The sequence below is a fragment of the Rhipicephalus microplus genome, chromosome 3 (assembly GCF_043290135.1).
Source record: "Rhipicephalus microplus isolate Deutch F79 chromosome 3, USDA_Rmic, whole genome shotgun sequence".
Taxonomy (NCBI): Eukaryota; Metazoa; Arthropoda; class Arachnida; order Ixodida; family Ixodidae; genus Rhipicephalus; species Rhipicephalus microplus.
Genome location: NC_134702.1, coordinates 84,137,698 through 84,159,251, shown reverse-complemented (window position 1 = coordinate 84,159,251; position 21,554 = coordinate 84,137,698). Strand labels below are relative to the sequence as shown.

The 21,554-nt window shown below is 48.3% G+C and overlaps 1 protein-coding gene across 1 annotated transcript in view; it reads left to right on the top strand.

Annotated features, from left to right (window-relative positions):
* The window catches only part of LOC119172849 (SEC14-like protein 2), a 92,621-nt gene that overhangs the window by 56,268 nt on the left and 14,799 nt on the right, over positions 1-21,554 (top strand). The window contains exons 3-8 of the mRNA XM_037423998.2: positions 18-61; positions 185-250; positions 1,693-1,786; positions 12,729-12,823; positions 15,374-15,452; positions 16,350-16,430. Coding sequence (XP_037279895.2) covers positions 18-61; positions 185-250; positions 1,693-1,786; positions 12,729-12,823; positions 15,374-15,452; positions 16,350-16,430 — 459 coding nt within the window. The remainder of the gene's footprint in view (positions 1-17; positions 62-184; positions 251-1,692; positions 1,787-12,728; positions 12,824-15,373; positions 15,453-16,349; positions 16,431-21,554) is intronic.

The window sequence follows — 21,554 nt, the reverse complement described above, 5'->3', positions numbered from 1 at the left end:
CTGATCTTCGACAACAGCCCGAAACTTTGACATCCAGCAAGCTAAGGAGATGATGAAAAAGGTGAGTACTCTATTGCTAACCGCAACGGCATGACGTTCAGTGTTGTAGGCTCTGCTGGCGAGGAAAACGCCTTGATTGAATGATACGACTTGAGAGCTTGAGTTTTTTTTTTTTTTTTTGCAGTCCATCGCATGGAGGAAAGCCCACAACATCGATGATTTGACAAAGGACGACTATAAGCCACCAGAGGTGAGCCAGTTCAATCTGTAGCTTTACCGACGCGTCAGAGGTCCTGAAATATAACAATATAACAAGCATTGTAACGTTATAAATAGACGGAAACAAGAAACATGGTTCACAGATCATGTGCCATATTCTTTATCGTTTCTCTTCAGTAAATTTTGTTTATATTATTTGTGCCAACTGTACCGATTCATGTAGTGTACCTATTGTAATGATTGCTGTGTTACATCACTGGAAATATTCTACTGATGCATTATAGGGCGCGTGGGCAAACTAACCCAAGCCGAGTAGTAGTAGTAGTAGTACAAAACTTTCATATAGACGTAAACCATGCCGACTAAAATACAAGGGGTTAGAGCCTTGTCATTCAGCTCAAAACCAGCTTCTCTTACTTTTTATGGCCTGATTTGCTCGTTAAATAGGCATATCTTCAATTCTATTCTGAAATCTTGTAGACTTCTTGATAATTGGGATGAGACTCACAGAAGACAATGTTGACATTACAACAGCGCACGACCAGTATTTATCATCATTTAGGTGAAGCAAACAATTATCAAACACAACATATCAAGAATCTCCTCCACGACCTGAAATTTGTCTGCGTGGCAGCCGAAATCGCGCATAAATTAGCGAACACTGACCGGCATTTGTGATAGTCGGTACCTGTATAGTAGCTGAAGTGAAGCAGCTGCTCTGCTTTCGAGAACGGCCCGTATTTGGAGTCATAAGTGATACGTGAAGCCCGTTAACTGGTTGCGCGGTGTGGGGACAAAAATCTAAAATTAATCAGCCCAGACTCAATCAGCGATTTTAGTTCGATGGTGACTTCCGCCGCAGTTAAACTTGCGACCGCACTTGCTGAGCTTCTCCGGTCGCAAGGTATCACTAATAACTGAGTGCACAAAATAGGTCAATTTGGTTACAAGCGGATGACTTACCTGGAAAAGATACGCGTGCACGTACAAAACAGCGCATTTCCCAATAATACGACGATAGCGAAACCCGTAGCCCATGCTCCTAGAAAGTACTACGCTAATATTTCTCACATGGGAATATCGCTGCCGGTCCCAATGTGGGCTTATTAGTAGCGTACTCGGCCGACCAGTCGGAAAGTGCGCTTACGAAAGAGAAGTTTTGTGACTTCGGCCGCGAATGACCTCACGAGAAGCCCACTTCTATGTTGGGGTAGTCCTGATTATACTAGTTTTCGAATAGTTTCGCAAACATAACAAAAATTATTTGAGTCTTCTTGAGTACGTGAGGGGATTTCTCAGGAAAACAAGAACAATAATAGTGTTGGCTTCTCGAGCCACGTCTACAATATAGCAATAAACGAGCTGGGTACTGTTAGCATGCATTTTCGTACTTTACGTACAACCAGGAATATGATGACCTTTTCAATTTACCTTAGCCTCTATGTCATCTTCCTTGATTCTTGCCTTGCACAGTTCGTGCACAGAACTTTGATCGGGGGCATGTACGGCGTCCACAAACACGGTGGTCCTGTCTGGATCTACCCCTTCGGCAACTTCCAGATCAAACGTGAGTGCTCGGCGCATTTCTCTTTCATATGCGAAGCATCTTATGAGCGAGCTTCATCCGGTGGCATCTGCGCTCCACTGCGCATGTGCGTCCCCTCCTCCCTCTCTCTCTCTTTTTCTCATATGATCCCCTGCTCTCTCGCCTCGCAACGCCGACGTGGGCACCATCTGCTGGCGTGTTTCTTGATTGAAAAAACAGACTGCTCGCGCTGCACAAGCGTTCACTGACTACCCCGCATATATAGCCACAGTATTCTAACCTCCAAGGTAGTACTGGTGGAAGATTTCTCCTGTGCGTAGTTGAACAATAAAGATTCGCAGCGTGCGCGTTATCTAAAAGCGGACTGCGGCCTCTGTGTCTCATTACGGTCTTCTCTCTCTCATCACCAATTAGCAGCGATTGGCACGTTTCAGTGGGAAACGCTGGTCCATAACTGCGTGCTTTGCGACTCCACAGGTTTCTCTCCTGCGCAACGTTGCGATGATTGCCAGCGTCAACGACGCCGTCAGTGGTAGTGTTAGCGCCCGTTGCTTCGCATCTACACGTTGTTTCCTTTACCGGGTGATGGTGTAATTTCTTTGACAATAGAGCTCTTTAAACTGAGAGTGAGTAGTTGCCACGGAGCGTACAGAAAACTATCATCATCGTGAAGCGGTATGCACTCTCTTTATCCTCTTCCTTTTAGAGGCGAAGCTCCTTATGACGTGGCTTGTGCGTCCCCCGTTGTCGTAGTGCGCAACCTGTGGCGCATACCCGCCCTCGGGCACATATCAGCATGTCCACATGTTACGAAAAACGTAGCACGGCGTCATTATCACGCTCTTGATGTTAACAAAGCGCTTACAACAGAAATGTGGTACATGCTCTCGTTTAGTCCTTGGATTGTCCGCTGGATGGCGGTATATGATGAATATATGATAAAAAGAAGCGATATGGCGGTACTTGAAGTGTTCACTAGATGGACGAATGGACGCACGAATGGACAGACAGGCAAGCAGATGGACAGACAGACAGACACAAGGACGGACGCACGGATGCACGCATGAATAGACGCACGAACCGACGCACGTATGTATCGACTGATGCGTGGACGTGCGGACGAACGCATGAACATGCGCACGAACGCACAGACACACGGCCGGAAGCACGGACAAATTGATGAACGCTTTATCCCACTCATCATCATTCATTCCGTGGATATGCTGTGATTTTATTAACTTCATCTTTGCTCGCAGAACACGTGTGTCGATGTGTCTGAAGTCGGATGCAGGAACTATAATTGCCAAGAAGACGAGTACAGAGGGAGTATCTATACATGGTCCTTTTTGACGGGAAATAATGTAATTTCCCTGTCTTTCTTTTTGTCCCCAAAGCACATTCATTCCTTTCTTTTATTTATGCACACGATGCAGAGGAATAAACTCCCAGAGTCCCCTATCGCATACGCCTAAGATAACCCGAAGACGAAAACCTTCTTATTCGACATGTTAATTTTCCTTCCCCCTTGACGCTCTCTGTGCCTGTAGCGTGGTTCTGCACGGCCTCCGGGATAGTAGACAACTCACCTGCAGGTTTTGCATAGCCTCCGTGATCGACCTATTCTTTACAAAGCGACAATTTAGCGTGCTGACGTCATTATGTGACGTCAAGTAATGTGACGTCTTGATGATTTCATAAATTTTGCCTGTCGCTGAAGTCCTACTGTAGTTTTTTTAGCGCATGAAAAAACACGGACAAAGAAAGACGTGGCACACACAAGCGTGAACTTGCAACAACGTGTGCGCTAAAAATGTACAATATGACATCATCACGACCAACACGCTACGTTACTAAGCTGAGGTCTTGTTGACCTCATATGGTGTCGTAATCACGTGATGGTTTTTTAATGACTCGCGTTGACGCCGCTAACATTCCATTTTCTTTCTTGGTGGATCAGGTAAGGTATATTGCCTCAGTCAGTGCGCCATAAAATCAGCAGCGTGGACTTGGAATACGCGGTAGAAAATGCTAAGAAAAGCACATAATATATTTAGTTACGCCTACTAAACTAGGAAGCGGTGATGTGATCGGTAATGAAAGGACGGGCTGACATTTTCAACTTTCCCACTCTATAGCAGCGACGTCCACGCGTAGTAAGGTCAGCACCGACTCTCCGGAAGCTTGCCGCATCCTAATCATTTAAGGCGCATGGAAAGCTCGTATAAGTTGCTAAATAAGGAATTCCTTCGCCTTTCGACTGCAGTCTAACTGAGGTAACGCCAAAAATCGACCAGATTGTGGTGATTCTATCACACCACAAGTATCCTGTGCAGCTTTGTGAAGGTTCTACCACCGCCAGTGCCTTCCTTTCCGGAATTTCTTTTTGCCACACCAATTCCACTCTCATAAGGTACCTGCCTCTATGATAACACTCCGACCAGGTGTGGCGTACATTGCGGTAGCGTCGACACTTGTTCGTTGTTTTCGCGTGTTCTATCGCTTACCAGGCGTTTCCACGTGGTACGCTTTCGGCAGTCTGAAATTGTAATTAACCAATACAACAAAAAATTAACTCTCTTTAGTTCCTCTGTAAGGTGACTTACTACGTCTTTTCCCGTGTGCTTGGGACAGCCTTCTTAGGGGCGTTCGCGCACAGCGCAAACGGTGACCTAACAGTGCTGCCCCTCTATGAGCTAATTCACACTACAGCATCGCCGAACTACCTCTACACTTATTTGCGAACTGTTGAAAAGCTGATTCGTAGCCCGTTTACCATGTTGTTTAAATTAATCGCAAGAAAAAAGTCACACTTTCTCCGCAAGGGTAAAACAATGAATGCGATAGCAATAAAGTAGAAATAATGCTAGTAAAGTAGAAATAAGCAGATCGGAACGTGCAACGCGCTGCTCACGCACAAATGACGCACGGAAACAACACACACAGAACGAGAGCTAACCAACAACGTTTACAACTTGACGCTTACCGCGCTGTTTAAACAAAAACGACGCACAAAACGTAATCACAGGCACAGATATGAGCGCGAACTAACGAGTGTCCCAGATGTTACTTCGCTGTGTTTGAAAAGCGCGCTCGTTTCGCAAACGGGGCCTGACCAGCGAGTGAAGTTAGCCTTTGTGGCATAGGCAACTAATGCAATCATTCCGGTGAAAGGCCAATGTACACGATTGTCCCCGCCGAAGGACAAGTGCAAGTTCACAAGCACCTACCCCCCCCCCCCCCGCCCCCATGCGTGGGGCAGAGTACGCGTGAAAAATGAGCGTGCGTTGGCGCATCGCGACGAGCTGGGTGCCGAGCGCGGGCTGCTTTTATTGTGATAGCAATTATATGGGCACTCTCTGCTGGATTTTGGATTTTGCCGCTGGCGTTGGCGTGGGCGTTGCTGCCACTCATCTTATATATATATATATATATATATATATATATATATATATATATATATATATATATATATATATATATATATATATATATATAGCGTAATCGAACGTCGACCCTCTGAGCCGCGACCACTGAGCCACCGTGGAGCAGGTTTTTTGACGCTCAAACGGCAAGCTATTTACATTTTGCATCTACCACTTACCGCTGGTGATGTGCATCTCGGGGGGTAAGGGGGAAGCACTATCGTGTTTTCAGCATTACCAGCAAGATGGCGCAGTGAGCGCTCGGCGGTGCGCGTTCTCATCTGCCACGCGTACTTTGCCCTTCAGAGTGTAGAACTTGGAGGCACTCTGAGAGAGGCGGCTGGAGTGAGACGCTGTGCGTACGTGTTTCACATGAGCTCCGGCCCGGTGACCGACTATCGGCGGACGCGCTTTTTTCTGGACTTGCTGTCAGTGGGCTCGTCTGCAGGAGGTTGCCCTTTACCTACGGACACCACTCGTTTAGGCAAGTTTGTCCCCGTTTTTGGAGTTTCCGAGATTTTCCTATCAACCCCGCGGTGGCAAGGCTAGGCCTATCTCCTAGGCCAAGCCTGGCCTGGGCCGCGTCGCCCGGCGTCTGACTTACGCCCGGTGACCGTGGGTCTTGTTGGTCTGAAGATGGAGTACTACGTCGAAGGGGAGACTATAACACCCGAAGATTTTGAAGCGGGAGAGTAGGCTCCAGTGCTGAAGGCACAGGACTGATTTAAGAAGACTCGGCATGGCGACAACGCCAAGAGTAAGCCTTGCGAGACGCAGGCCGGCAGCGACGGGCGCAAGACGCACGGAGCGCAGCAAGTCAAGCGGGGGAAAGCGCCGGTATGGAAGAAACGCGGACCGTTTCTCAAGTTGCCAGCCACGGATTTCAAGATTGTGTACAGGCCCCAGAACTGGGACTTGAGTGTTGTGACAGCGAGAGAACTCGGATGTGCACTGAGAGCAGCAGCGCGTCTAACGAGTGCGATTGCCGCGGAAGAAGACATTGTGCGGGTAAATGGCACAAACACGTTGACGGTGAGCACACCGTGCATAAATCGCAGTGGGGCATATGCGACTGTGAAGACGCTCAAGCTGGGTGATCGTGACCTGCCGGTTTCGGCGTTCGTGGCGCCGTTGGAGAACTCCGTGCGGGGAGTGATTTATAATGCTTATGATGGATGCGCAGTGGAAGAAGTTCGGGCGGGATTCCTGAAGAAGAATGAAGGCATAGACATTCTGGACGCGAGACCTCTGGGAAAGTCAAAGGCAATTCAGATTACTTTCGGGGGAAAACGCATACCCCGGCAGATTACTTACTGGAACTGTCTGTACGCTGTGATCCCGTACAGAAATTTAGTCGAGACCTGCTACAACTGCAGACGAGTTGGACATCGAGCGGACGTTTGCTATCGTCCGAAGAGCAACCTATGTCACCGTTGCGGGAAGGACCATCCTGCCCCGCCAGAAGGAGAGCCACCTACGTGCACGCCGGTCTGCATCGTGTGCCATGGTGCGCATCACACAGGGAGCCGGAACTGCAAGTTTCGCCTGGCTCGCAAGCCACCGACAGGCCGGCAGCAGAGCATCGAAAGAGAGAGTGAAGCTGGCAACGATAAACGGTCCTCGAGGGCCACGGAGCGGTCAGCGAGCGGTAAAGAAGGCAGAAGCAAAAGCAGGGACCGGTCGAGTTCCTTCCCGCCATTGCCAGGGCGCGGGGGCGGCCAAAATGGTGGACGAGCATCCAGTACCAACAGCTGCGCACGCGACACCAACAAAAAAAATTACCCGCAGCTTCCCTCGGGGGAACACTGAGGAGGATGCGGAGCATATAATTGGTTAACGGGGTGTTAAAGTGCGACTTACTTGGGTCGATGGCTAAATTGGTTAACGTGGTTGTGAAATGGGGTGTTAAATTGCGACTTACTTGGGTCGCTGGCTAAATTGGTTAATGTGGTTGTAGGAGGGGTGTTAAATGAGTGAACACGTACGACACGTATGCGAAAGGGCGGTGTTTATTTATTGCGACGAACTTTGAGCACGATGGCTTTTTGTTCGGTAAAGTGAAGAGTGAGTGGATCGGGTTGCAGCGGTCGTAGGTTGAATCCGGTGCTGCTGCTCGACGCTGACGTCTCTCAGCGGCTTCACGTTCTCTAAGTTGAGAATCTTCCGCTCGACGCCGACGTTTACGTTCGGCGTCGCGAGCTCTTCTCCGCGCTGCCTTGTCTTCGGTTGCGGTTCCGCCAACACTTTGGCCGGCGCTGGTCGAAGGGACGTCGATCATTGTGACCTCGGACGTCGACGCGCCGTACAAACCAACCGACGAGCGGCAACTGAGCGAGCGAGCGCCGACCTTGAGTATATATATATATACAGCGCGATGGCGCATGCACTGTCAGCTGTCGAATGTTCGAGAAGGGGGAGAAGCGCAACGGCGCATGCGCGCGCGTCAGCTGCCGATGTTCTCGAAGCGCGACGGCGCATGCGCGCGCGTGAGCTGCCGATGTTCTCGAAGCGTGACGGCGCATGCGCGCTACATTATACAGCTAGCGAATGTTCGTGAAGAGGAGAAGCGCACGCGGTGTGTAGAGGAGGAAGGGTGCACAGATGGTGGAGGAGTGAAGCGCGCGCGGTGTGTAGAGGAGGAAGGGACGCACAGATGGTGGAAGAAGGAGGAGGAAGCTTGCGGACGGCGCCGCACTACAAGCCTCGAGTATTAGATGCTCCGCATCTAAAAGGTGAGCTTGTCAGGCACGGCCTCCCAGAACGAAACCGCTCGAGAGAGGGAGTTAGCAGCGCTGGTTCAGCGACAGGGAGACTTGATTAAAAGAATGGAAAACAGAATTGCAGAGATGGAACGCGCACATAGAAACGACCAACGGCAGGGGACACAGGCACCAGCAGTGCAAGGACTACAGAAAGCGACGCAAGAGGCGTCTGCTCGCGTACAGGAGAGTGCAGCTATGGAAGTGGAGAATCGGGGGACAGTGAAGAGACCACTGCCGGGGGATGAGGTAGCTAACGCAAAACGATTAGCCGAAACGTCACCAGTAGACATGCCACAGCCTGTTTTTAAGGTCATTAGTCTTAAGTCGGATGTAACAACACTTGCGGATAAAGTAGGCAAACAAGGGAAAAGACAGGATAGGTTGGAGGCTCGAGTCGAAAAGATCGAAGCCAGATTAGACACAATAGAGGAGCGTCTCGGCATGCTCTCCACTGAATTTAAGGATTCCCAAACCCAGGTCATGGGCATGTTTCAGCAGCTTCATACTCTATTGGAGGCAAGACTGCCTCCCGTGGGTGGCCAAGTGCCATTAGTGAACCTGGTGCCTCATCATGGCGCCTCGCCAGCAAATTGAGGTTTGGCAGTGGAACTGCAGGGGCTTTCGTGAAAAGCGGGCTAACCTGCAGTTGCACGTACAAAATCTGGACAGTAAACCAGACATAATAGCCTTACAGGAGGCTAGTGGTTTCGTAAAATTACCTGGATTTAAGGCATTTACAGCGCCAGGAACTGATTCAAGGGGCGTATCACGCGTCTTCACAGCCGTGCTAGTCCATCGCAACATCACTGCCATTCAGCATTCCGTAGATAGCAGCAGGGAAGACTATGTCTTGCTTGAGATTTTGCCTAAACGAAAGTATGAGAAGAGTCTGTTTTTACTTAATGTGTATAGTTCTCCAAAAGATAAAGGATTGGGCTTGCCACAACTCCTGATTCAAACTCAACGGTTAGCAGCTCGCGCTCCGCTTATAGTGGTAGGAGATTTCAATGCGCCTCACCCGGAGTGGGGTTATATTCGAGCCAGCCCAAAGGGCAATCGGCTTTGGCAAGTTGCTTGGGATCTGCGATGGACGCTGTTAAACAATCCACAAGATCATACGAGGATAGGCAACAGCGTAAGCATGGATACCTCCCCAGACCTTACGTTTTTTAGAGGCATCAGTAATGCAAAGTGGATTAACTCGGGACAAGCGCTAGAAAGTGATCACTATATCCTTTTCACGAAGCATAAAGACAAAGTGAGGGGGCATAGAATTACAGATTGGGACAGATTTAGGAAAAACAGAGCAGACACTGTAAACGGGAAAATTAATGACCTGGATGCATGGGTACAGGCGCTCAAGGAGGATGTAAGTAATACCACGGTAGAAGTGCCAGTCGAGCAGGAGGAGTTTACCGCTGACTCGAGACTATTACACATGTGGGAAGCGCACGCGAGTCTCTTGAGAAGGTGGAAGAAGCAAAAACATAATGGCGTCCTTCGTAGAAGGACTGCCAAGTTAGAACGTAAAATCGAAAATTATACAATTGAGTTGCAAGCCAAGCAGTGGGGCCAGATTTGTGATCGCATGAATGGACAGTTTGGATGCAAAAAGACATGGCAGCTGTTAAGGCATCTTTTGGATCCGGCAGCAACAAAATCGGCGCAACGGGGGCAAATGACTTGGTTAATGCATCAATATGAAGGCGCAATTGGAGAGTTTATACAGGAACTCCGGAATCGGTACATAACTGATGGAGTAGATGGTTGCTTACCACACTACTCGGGGGTGGAAAACTCAGACCTAGATGAAGAGTTCACAATTGCAGAGGTGGAGTTTGCCATGGGGCAGCTGCGTACTACGTCTGCCGCAGGTCCGGATGGAGTTACTAATAAAATGCTGAGAAACCTAGATTTCAAATCGGTCGGGGCGATCACTGACTTGATAAATGAGTATTAAGTGGCCGGGGAGATCCCAGCACAATGGAAGCATGCTAGGATTATATTTATTCCGAAGCCAGGCAAGAAACTCTGCTTGGAAAACCTGCGCCCCATATCGCTGACATCATGCGTGGACAAATTGATGGAGCACGTGGTTCTCAACAGACTTCAGAATTATGCAGAGGACAAGGCCATCTTTCCCCCAACTATGATAGGTTTCAGGGCCAATTTGTCCACACAGGATGTCATGATACAGTTAAAACATGATGTAGTCAATCCCGGGCATGGCACGGGCACCAAAGCTGTATTGGGGCTTGACCTGAATAAAGCTTTCGACAATGTTTCGCATGAGGCAATATTGAATAACCTATCGAAAATTGGCCCAAGGGTCAGGACATTTCGCTACATCAGATCATTCTTGGAGGGCCGAACCGCAGAAATTTCAATAGGAGATATCAAATCGGACTCATACGCGTTGGGAGGCAAAGGGACGCCGCAGGGTTCAGTTTTGTCACCGTTCCTGTTTAACATCGCCTTAATTAAAATACCGCCGAGGCTGGAGGAGATACCGGGACTCAAACACACTTTTTATGCAGATGATATTACTCTATGGGTAACCAGGGGTAGTGACGCGCATCTGTTAGAAACACTGCAACAGGCAGTTAATATTGTCGAAGAGTTGGCAGGGGAGGTGGGACTTTCATGCTCTCAGCCAAAGTCCGAGCTCTTTGTGGTTCGGGACAAACCCAGGGGGCTACATGCAAGACACTATATTCCGCCACCGCCATTAGAGGTAAAGGTAGGGGGTAGGCCGGTAGCTGAAGCTCAAACGATTAGAATTCTTGGCCTATATCTGCAAACTAACAGGAAGAATAGGGTGGCCCTTGAAAAACTTAAGACCACGGTCAATGCTACTGTCAGGTTAATCAGAAGAATCGCTAACCGTAAGAGCGGGGTTAAAGAAAAAGAACTCTGTAAGCTGGTACAGGCGTTTGTGCTCAGCAGGATTACTTACGCGACACCTTATATGAAGTTGGATGCCGCAGAAAAAGGTAAGGTCGAGGCTATGATCCGGCAAGCTTACAAGGCAGCGCTTGGGTTGCCTAACAACGCGCCTACAGAAAGGCTGTTAAAACTAGGGGTACACAACACCCTGGATGAATTATGGGAGGCGCATCTGGTGATGCAGCACGCTAGGCTTTCGACAACCAAAGCGGGCAGGATTATATTGGAAAGGATTGGCATTGAAGCAGAGGCTCCCACTGGGGACACTAAAATTCAGGTGCGGCGAGAGTTACATAAGGCCCTGTACATAAAACCTTTACCCAAAAATATGCATCCGATTCACCATACGCAGCGCAGGCAGGCAAGAGCCAGAGCTTTACACGTTGAGTACGGCGAGTACAAAGCGGCAGTCTATACAGATGTTGCGGAATATAAGGACAAAAACGCTTTTGTGATTGTGGTGGTGGACAGGCGGGGGCGCTTGATCGCTTCTGGATCGGTCAAAACCCGCTCCTCGGAAACTGCAGAGGAAGCGGCAATAGCGCTAGCTATAACTAATTCGCAGTCAGATTTGATTTTCAGTGATTCAAAGACAGCCATCCGAAATCTGGCGAGGGGCAGAATATCGGCGACCACCGCACGATTTCTGCATGGGGTCACGGGACGAGAAATGAGAGAAATAGAAATTGTCTGGGTACCAGCACACTCTGGGAACCCTGGGAACGAGGCGGCTCACCTGAATGCTCGAGGTTTCGTCAGCCGGGTAGGTGAGCCGCCAGTTCCGGGGAGGTCCGGAGAGATGGGCTGGTGTCCTTTCATGACATAACGAATCATTATAAACTAGAGCGGAGGTTTTATCCGCCCCCGCACAAGCGGTTGACTAAGGCGCAGGAATGCGTGTGGAGAAAACTGCAGACGCGATCTTTTCCCAACCCTTACGTGTTGAACAAAATGTACCCGAAGGAGATTAAGCCGCAATGCAAATGGTGTCAGGCTGTGGCAACATATGATCACATACTCTGGGAATGTAGCATAGTGCCGCCGCCGGTGGATATTATGCGTGATCCCTCTCTTGAGCACTAGGAGGCCGTGTTGACCAGCTCAGACCCAGTCGTCCAGTTAAGGGTCGTGGAGTGGGCCACACAGGTCGCCGCCAACCTTGGGTTGATGGCCATCTAACACGGAATCATCCTCAGTTGCTTTCTGACGAAATAAAGTTTTTCCATCCATCCATGAAGGCACTCTCGTGCGTCCTTATCTCGTGGTGGGGGGGGGGGAATAATCGTACGTCTTGGCTGGCATCGGGCTTTCACTAGAAATTTTTTGTTGTAGTTACCAGGTGCACCAAGTTCATTGAAATCGTTGCACAAAATGGTGCGTTTTTCAGACACAGCGAAGTAAGAACTGAGACGCTTATTCGCGTTCATTTGTACTTGTGAGTACGTTTCGTGCGTCATTTGGGCATGAGAAACGCGGGCACGTTTCGATCTGCTTGTCATTCAGCGCGTGACCTTGCACTTTGTTGCTATCGCGTTCATTTCTTTACCTTTGTGGCAAAGCTGTGACTTTTTTCTTTCTTTCTTGCGTTTTTCCTGTGTGGTTACATACGTATACATATACGGTGCTTGACGGCAGCGTTGGCAACGGTAAAAACCAGCCGACACTGCTAATATATTTGCTATCGCAGTAAAACTTGCAGTGTTCCTTATGCACTCGCTCAAGACGACTCAAAGTTCCTTGAGATCAGCGTGCCCGCTGATCATAGGGAACAAGCGTAGCTGCGTGTCACCGACACAGCCCTGGGTGTAACGTTACTCACTCTTGTTCCTTCAGCGTTCCTTCGAGGCTGCACAATCAAGGAGATCCTCACGTACATGGCATGGCGTTGCGAGCAGGGTATAAAGAAGATGCAAGAACAGTCCAAAAAGGTGAGCCTATTCACTTCACGAATACCGGGAAATGTTGCTTCCCGCAATGTAAAGCAAATAGTAGGAGGAAGAAGCGGAAGGCTGTCGCTACTTAATGCGGACATACTCGCTGACAATGATGATGACGATAATGATGATCCTTGGTGCCATTGGGGGGGGGGGGGGGTTGATTTTAAATGAAAAGAATAGAAAAGTGAGCCCCGTAATTGTCTCTCAGGGGAGGACACCTCAGCAGTAGCTCTCGAGGTAGGGGGGTAGAGAAGGGATTAAAAGAATAGAATTAAAAGGTAAAGAGATAGAGAGAGATGAAGGAGAAAGGGAGGCGCAGAGACAGCGAACGATGGAAGTAAGGAGAAGAAAGAAAAGATGGACACGGTTGCAGGAGTTCGAGGACGGGGCACCACTGGCGAGAGCTCTTGTCGGCTTCAGGAGATGGTGTAGGGCAAGTCCAGTAGGCCAGAGCTACGCTGACGTCGGAGATCGCGAGGGCACAACCGGTCGGCACGAAATACAGCGAGCGAGTTCACCTTGGTGCCCATAATCCAAGTATCATGTTCAACAGCAGCGAATTCATGTGCCCATGGCGAGTAAATTCGGACGCCATAGCCCAGAAGGTCAATGTGCGCTTCAACTTGTTCTTTGACACACGGGTCATGGTGGCCGGTTCTCGAGAGCTTATTTCTCGTGGGGGGAGATTTGGTTACCCCGGCCTTCACAAACGCTCGTCAATTCGAATTTCGTCCTTCACTTGGCAGTGTTGAGCACTGCGTCGCTTATCGACTCAAAACGACGCTGTGCTTCTCAGGAATCGCTGCAGATTATTCCTGCTGTGCAGTTACACCGTCTGAATAGAGATGGCGCTCCGTCGACTTTCTCGCCAAGGTGAAGCGTTAAGTGTAGGGACACTGTAGGATACGGGGGTTATACGTTGCGTGTTTTCACCGCAAAGGCAGCATTGAAACTGTAGGCCGCACGAACATCACTTCGCTTGCTGCACGTATCGCGTTTGCGAAATGAGTGAGCGACTGGCTAGAGCCAAAGTAGGCGATACAGTTGAAATAGCAACTGTAGCAGTTAGCTTGCGCTCGTCCTGTGCATCGGGGACTCGCTCGCTGTATTTCGTGCCAACTGGTTGTGTCCCCGCTATCTCCAACGACAGCGCAGCCCTGGCCGACTGACTCGCTCTACGCCATCTCCTGACGCCGACAAGAGCTCTTGCTGAGTGGTGCCCCGTCCTCGGACTCCTGCAACCGTGTCCATTTTTCCTATCTTCTCCTCACTTCCGTATGAGGCTGACCCTGCGCCTCACTCTCTCCTTCTGCTCTTTCTATCTCTGTACATTTTAATCCTATCCTTTGAATCCCTCCTTACCCCCACCCCTCGTGAGCTACTGTTGAGGTGTCCTCCCCCTGAGCAGTTACGGGGCTCAGTTTTATCTTCTTGTCATTTAAGAATCTTTGCAATACTGTGCATTCTTTTGCGTGTATTTTTCACGTGTCCTTTGTTTGTTTGTTTGTTTGTTTGTTTGTTTGTTTGTTTGTTTGTTTGTTTGTTTGTTTGTTTGTTTGTTTGTTTGTTTGTTTGTTTGTTTGTTTGTTTGTTTGCGAGTAACCCTATGCAAGCGTCGAGCTGTGACTTCGTCCTTTGTGTGTTCTTTCCGGTCATGCCCTTGTGCTTGGGCTACGCGCAGCAAGTTTCGACTTTGTTTTTCGTGCGTCGTTCCGATTTGTCGCTATCGCATTTATTCTTTTGGCTCTTGTGTTGGAACGGTGTGTTGGTCCCGTGTCAGTGGTACGTTTCAAAAGGGACTATTCCTTGCTACATTTCCCTCACCGACTGGTGCACCATACAAGAAATAATCTTTTTCGATGAATTTCCAGCCGTCAATTAGAACAGATGGAAAAAAAGGTAATCTTTGCGATATCACAGGCAATTTTAGGCATGGTCAAATCCACGTATGCTGAACGCAACACTACGTTTCCACAAGCTTTGGCTTGTGTTATTGGTTAAGGCGCATGCAGCGCACAGAAGCATAGCCCTTGAAGTTTCTAAAAATTATATGGAGTTCTTTCTAACTAGTTCACCCTGGGTGTTACACTTAAGACACACGCATGAACAATGAACTTGTAGCACAAGAGGCCATGTAATCAATGGGCTGTACAAGAGTGCAAGCGCTTGTCATGATTTTAACAGTGGTAAACAAGTAAAACACTCAATATATCGTTGCGAATGTATATATGTATGTGTGTGCGTGAACTCGCATTACTACCGTTCAGGAAAGAAATAGAGGATTTTTTATGTATGCAGAAAAAAAGCCTGTAATAGACTACTTCAATGGGTAGGAATATGAATTTCTTCGGTGCAGTATTGAACATACCAGCCCTCATCATCACTAGTGTGCGTTCTCGCTTTGCTCTGTTCGTAGAAAGAAACTTGCTGTAGCAGTATTCACCACGGAGAACACAATCAAATAACGTTGAAGGTTAGGAATTGTAATAACCTTTTCTTGTTTTTATTGTCTATCTATCTCTCTCTCTACCATGCTCGCAGTTGGGAAAGGTCGTGGATACGCAGGTAGTGATCTTCGACTTTGACAACTTCTCCATGCTGCAAGCCCTCACAGCCGAAGGCAAGAAAGCTTTTTTGTTTGTTTGTTTGTTTGTTTGTTTGTTTGTTTGTTTGTTTGTTTGTTGAAGGTACAGTGCATTGTATCTTTCAGCCGCGTACACAAGCACTCGCGTTTACACGGTCTGTGATTATGCGTCATATAGCTCCCCCCCGTGATGTAACTGCCACGCATTTATTTGTGAACTTGCAATAAAGCGGTCGTCGTCACCTCTGCTCAACAAGCCTCAGGCCGGGCCGACCACCGGACATTGACCGTCGGATTCGAGGACTTCACTACTTCACTTTTTACACGAATCAAACTTGCATGTGTATTTTTGAATAAAAAAAATATGTCTAAAGGTAGGTATTAGAAAATTAAAAAGTACAGCTTTCTTTCTCTTTTTTTTTTGCCGCGCAGAACTCGTGAAGTACATGTGCATTGCCTATTACACTTCGTGTATCCCTGTCTATAAGGCTTTGTCACAGGGGTTCAAACATAATCGATACAGTTCGAAAATGTACTCGGCCACGCTATGATGGCAATGTGTTCGTTTTTGAATATGAATACAGGTAAAGAAATCACTATGGCCAATACACCGTATGCCTTGTGTACAGGCACAGGCCATTGTATTTACCAGCTTGATGACTAAAGCAATACCTTGGGACTGTCACAAACTCTTCTTCTTTCACTTTTTCACACCCATTTTTCTCCTTCTCAAGCACAGTGCAGCCAACCTCTTCTGGTTAACCTCCCACTTCTTCCTTTCTCTCTCTCTCTTTCTCTCTCTCTCTCTCTCTCTCAGGGACTTTGATAATGTTTTGCGACATGGCCTTGTCAGATTTTTTTTGTTATTCTGCAATCGGTTTTTGTATGTGTGGTACCCTATAGTTGCTGTACGTATTTTTTGCTTCTTTCTAGCTGTGAGTGCGGTGTCCGCGTTTATTCGAATGTACGAGGCCAACTACCCAGAGCGGTTACACCAAGCCTTCGTCATCAACGGTAAGTACGGGTGTAGTCCTTTCTTTGTCATATGCATTGTTGTGCCCCAGGTTGTATAATTCTATGTAGTACACCTCAGCTAGTATTCCTTGCCACCCGCATGTTCTGAACACTTAGCTACGAATCTAACAAAAAACATTGTCTGAATTTCAGCCGACGTTCTGGTAAAATAAACTGAAGGTGCTGTCCCGTCTAGTTAACACTATATACCGCGCGTTTCGCGCTAACCAAACCTGTTCGATTGAAACTTCCGCTGCTCGCCTCGCGTCAGCGACTACCTACAGACAGTTTTATATATAAGCCGCCATTTCAGACATCGTTTTCAATGGTTATTCCATCGTCTTAAGCAACAGAAAGGGCTAGGACTTGAAAGGACCGACTAAATGCCGCGTTTGAAGACCGCGTGACTTAAACAGTGAACTACTTGCAGTGCATAAGTGACCTTACGCTCATCGCTCACATGCGTTAGAAGCCAGCTATAGAGCGTTTGACCAAAGGGATCAGTGGAAAAGCAAATTAATGGCATTTTTATTGCCGCCGTATTGGCTTATTCGTATTATTTTGTCAGGCATCCGGCTAAATATTGCCGTTAAGCAAATGTATATTGCGCCCCGACGTTGATGGACTATTAATTCCGCACATTATTTACGCATACCGTGTAGGTGGTGGTGATTGTGACGTTGATGTCAGCAATGGGAAGCTATCCTTCAGCACGCGCACCAAGCTATTGTGCCAACGAATGGTTAGAGAGCGTTAATCGCTACTCGTGGCGTATAACCATTGAGCGAGGCTGAGTAAGCGACCAAAGCGTGGTTGATGCTCAACTCAATAGTAAGCACGCCGCATGTCTTGTTATGCATACCCAACCAGCACGACAGAACTGAAGAACGCGCCGAAGAAACGTCGTATGCTTGGCGTTATAGGCTTTTAGATGCGGAGCATCTAATACTCGAGGCTTGTAGTGCGGCGCCGTCCGCAAGCTTCCTCCTCCTTCTTCCACCATCTGTGCATCCCTTCCTCCTCTACACACCGCGCGCGCTTCACTCCTCCACCATCTGTGCACCCTTCCTCCTCTACACACCGCGTGCGCTTCTCCTCTTCACGAACATTCGCTAGCTGTATAATGTAGCGCGCATGCGCCGTCACGCTTCGAGAACATCGGCAGCTCACGCGCGCGCATGCGCCGTCGCGCTTCGAGAACATCGGCAGCTGACGCGCGCGCATGCGCCGTTGCGCTTCTCCCCCTTCTCGAACATTCGACAGCTGACAGTGCATGCGCCGTCGCGCTGTATATATACTAAAGGTCGGTGCTCGCTAGCTCAGTTGCCGCTCGTCGGTTGGTTTGTACGGCGCGTCGACGTCCGAGGTCGCAATGATCGACGTCCCTTCGGCCAGCGCCGGCCAAAGTGGCATCTAAAAGCCATCGTGCTCAAAGTTCGTCGCAATAAATAAACACCGCCCTTTCGCATACGTGTCGTACGTGTTCACTCATTTAACACCCCTCCTACAACCACGTTAACCAATTTAGCCAGCGACCCAAGTAAGTCGCAATTTAACACCCCGTTTCACAACCACGTTAACCAATTTAGCCATCGACCCAAGTAAGTCGCACTTTAACACCCCGTTAACCAATTATATGCTCCGCATCCTCCTCAGTGTTCCCCCGAGGGAAGCTGCGGGCAATTTTTTTTTGCTCATTATAGATATAATGAGCAAAAAGCCTGCGAGACGCCAACCAAATTGCCGCCCATCTCATAACCTACGGTCAACAGTTGGCCCGCTGACAACTTTCCCAAAGGACAAGTGGCGACGCTTTGCGTCACTTGAAAGCATCAATGAGAGGTCGACTACGATGGGATTCTGAATGGACACTTGAGGTGATAGGCCTCTAAGATTGCATACGTTCTACTCTTGACGGTTTGCGACAATCATTCTCGGGACCTCGATATCAGCGTCATTTGCTCGACAGCAAAGGACTCTATGTAAGCAACCTCGACATGCTACCCTCCCTGGTGCCCTGGTGGTTATGGCGTTCTGCTGCTGAATCGAAGGTCACAGGTTCAAATCCCGGCCATGGCGGTCGCATTTGGATTGAGGCGAAAACGTTTAAGGTCCGAGTACTTACACAGAAGTGTGCGGTAAATAACACCAGACGTACCATTTCTGGAGCGCTACACTGCAGCGTACCTCCTCATAATAATATCGAGGTTTTGGGACGTACACACCCAACAGTTATCACAACATCGAGATGATTTGCACTGGACCGAGTAAACGCGGATGTTGTAGAGTCAGTTCGATTTTGTAAACAGCGCTGTAGTTTCCGTGGGTGCGGGTACCCCAATAAAACAGTAGCATGCGCAATACAATTTCATGATGTTGTCGGAGAGAACTGAGTCACAATATAAGAAAATAGAAACTTGAGCGAGTTGGTAGGCGTTTATCTTGCATTGAAGCAGCCACACGGGACCAGGACGAAGAAATGGCAACAACGCCCGTCCTGTGAACCCATCTTTTCATCCCCGTCCCATGTGCGCTGCTTCCACTGAAGAATAATCGCTCTCCCTCGTTAGAGTTAGGTGTCGCTTGCATAAACTGAACAAGGAACAGCCACGAACGCACTGCTGCGAACTACCCCAACAGTCCAGCATATGAGCGTGAATGCTCGATCGGTGTCGGCGTTCTACTTATAATCGAAGACTCACACGGCACGTTGCTTCGTGAAGTGCTGTTTCGACGTCACTCATTCGGCGCGAGACATTTCGGAAGCTTTTATTCGGAGCCGTATACACGCGTGAATCCCGGCTCGGCGGCAATGACGACCGCAAGGTTCGATTGCGCAAATGATCGTTTATGCATGCAGTGAATTTCAAGCCGTCGCCAGCGTCGCGCAAAGGGAGTCGTCGAGCGCGGGTAAATTTTCACGCATACTCAAACGGAAGTCGCGTCGTCTGAGGCGTCCGTCACGTCGCGACGCCGTCAAAACATCGGAGTCAAGGTCGGCTCGTGTGCAAGTTGCTCCCGCCAGGTACAGAACAGAAAGAGTGCAACACGTGGAGTCATTTGGGGCTCGATGAAAATCTTTCCTGGTTAGCTCGAACGTGTCTAAACGAAATACGTTTCGTACGCGGTCAGTAGCTACGATCGGCTAACGCCATCCGTTGCGAGAAAAGTTACGTGGGAGAATGCCGTAACTGTGCTCGTTCGGCTGCGGGCGTGTCTAATGACGGAGCCTTCATCAAAGAGGTGCAGGCTTTTAGTATGCAGAGCTGACTGACTCTGTGTACCGTAGAAGCCTCACAGCGTATGCAGAAAAGCGAGAGTACTCGGTAGATCAGTGGTTGCGGTGCTAGGCTGCTGACTCGAAGGCCGTGGTCCAGGCCGTGGCAGTCGCATCTCGGTGGAGACAAAGTGATAAAAGGCCCATGTGTACAGTGCGATATCAGGGCGCGCTGAAGAACACCGGATGGACAAAATTTCCGGAGCCCTCCATTGCGGCGTCCCTCATAATCATATACCTGGTTTTGGGACGTAAAACCTCAGTTTATTATTATTATTATTATTATTATTATTATTATTATTATTATTATTATTATTATTATTATTATTATTATTATTATTATTATTATTATTATTATTATTATTATTATTATTATTATTATTATTATTATTAGAAGAAGAAGAAGAAGAAGAAGAAGAAGTGACGAGTGCGAAAGTATTCCGCTCGGACGTAGCGAAGCGTTTGAATAAACTACAATAAAGCGAAGAAAGTGCACCACATCGACTAGCACTCTAGCACTCGCATGAAGCGGGCGAATCAAGGTTACCGACGGGGAATTTATGCACTCTTTTTGAAGTGCGATTTACGAACTCTAAACGACCCGAGTGGAGTGTCACTCGCATAGGAGTACATGTGCTCCGGTTGCATCGGAATGAATGCGCGGGAACTCACTCCGGCTGTTCCGAGAAGATTCGAATAATGCGCTGGAACTCTGTCGCCATATCTTGTTAACTACAAATGTGCTATGGTTCTTTCGGTTTACCTCCGCGTACCGTAACGAGTCCCCCCCCCCCCCCGATTCCGAAACGTACTTTTCCCCGTAGGTGCACTTAACTTGCCCGCCTGACGCGGGCATTATTGTGTAGCTTAATATTTATGTTCTGGGTATACATCGCCTAGCTTTTTAATATGTACGAAATGTGTAACAAATAAATGTGCTCAATACAGGCAAACGTTGCAACACTCCTCTGTTGCAATGACTCATGGCTTCGGCATGTAAACAATGATAAGTATATTGGTTCAGCATTAACTGAATAAAGAGTAAAGAAGTACTAATCGCCGTCATTGCAAGTCGTATGAAAATATGTCAGATTTGCAAATAATCATTGACAGATTTGGGAATACATCCCGCTGTAGGAATTGTGGAGGGCGCGGGAACTCCCTCAACAACCTCACTGTTGTCGGCGTAGTATACGCGTCGTTTGTATTTGATACTTCTGCAGACGCTGTTTATTTTTTAATCATGACTCTAACCATAAGCGGAAAGGGCAGCCACGCGAGTTGGTGCGTAGAAACCATGCCACACGTGGAAGGCAAAACATTCGCAGTGTCTGCTGAGGCAGTAAGTGCAAGGCCCGTCGTTTGACGTGATGCCGTGATGTTTTCTATAACCTGAGATGAATATCTATATATATGCACATAGCAGGAAACAGAACGCGCTCATTAGCACTCGACCCTTCTAAGTTGTTTTCCTTCGGAGGACCGGCCGATACCAGGACTGGCCTGCTTTGGCTGATTCAAGCCAAACGATGCGTTTGGCTTGACGCTTCCAGAAGACAGTGGTGCGCTTGCGATCGTTGCGGCAGCGATGAAACGATAGAGCACGTTCTCTCTCACTGCCCTGTTTATAGCGTGCAAAGATGGCAGCTATAGCTGCTGCGTTAGCTCGCCTTGACGACAGACCTCTGTCAGAACAATCACTGCTTTAACGGCGACATGATCTGTCTTCGCACAGAAAATCGGTCAAGGCCTTATTGAACTTTTTGCGTGGTAGTTGACTATTGTATAGGCTATAGCACCCCAGATGAAGTTTTCTTTTTCATTTTCGCGCGTCTATTTTGTTCATC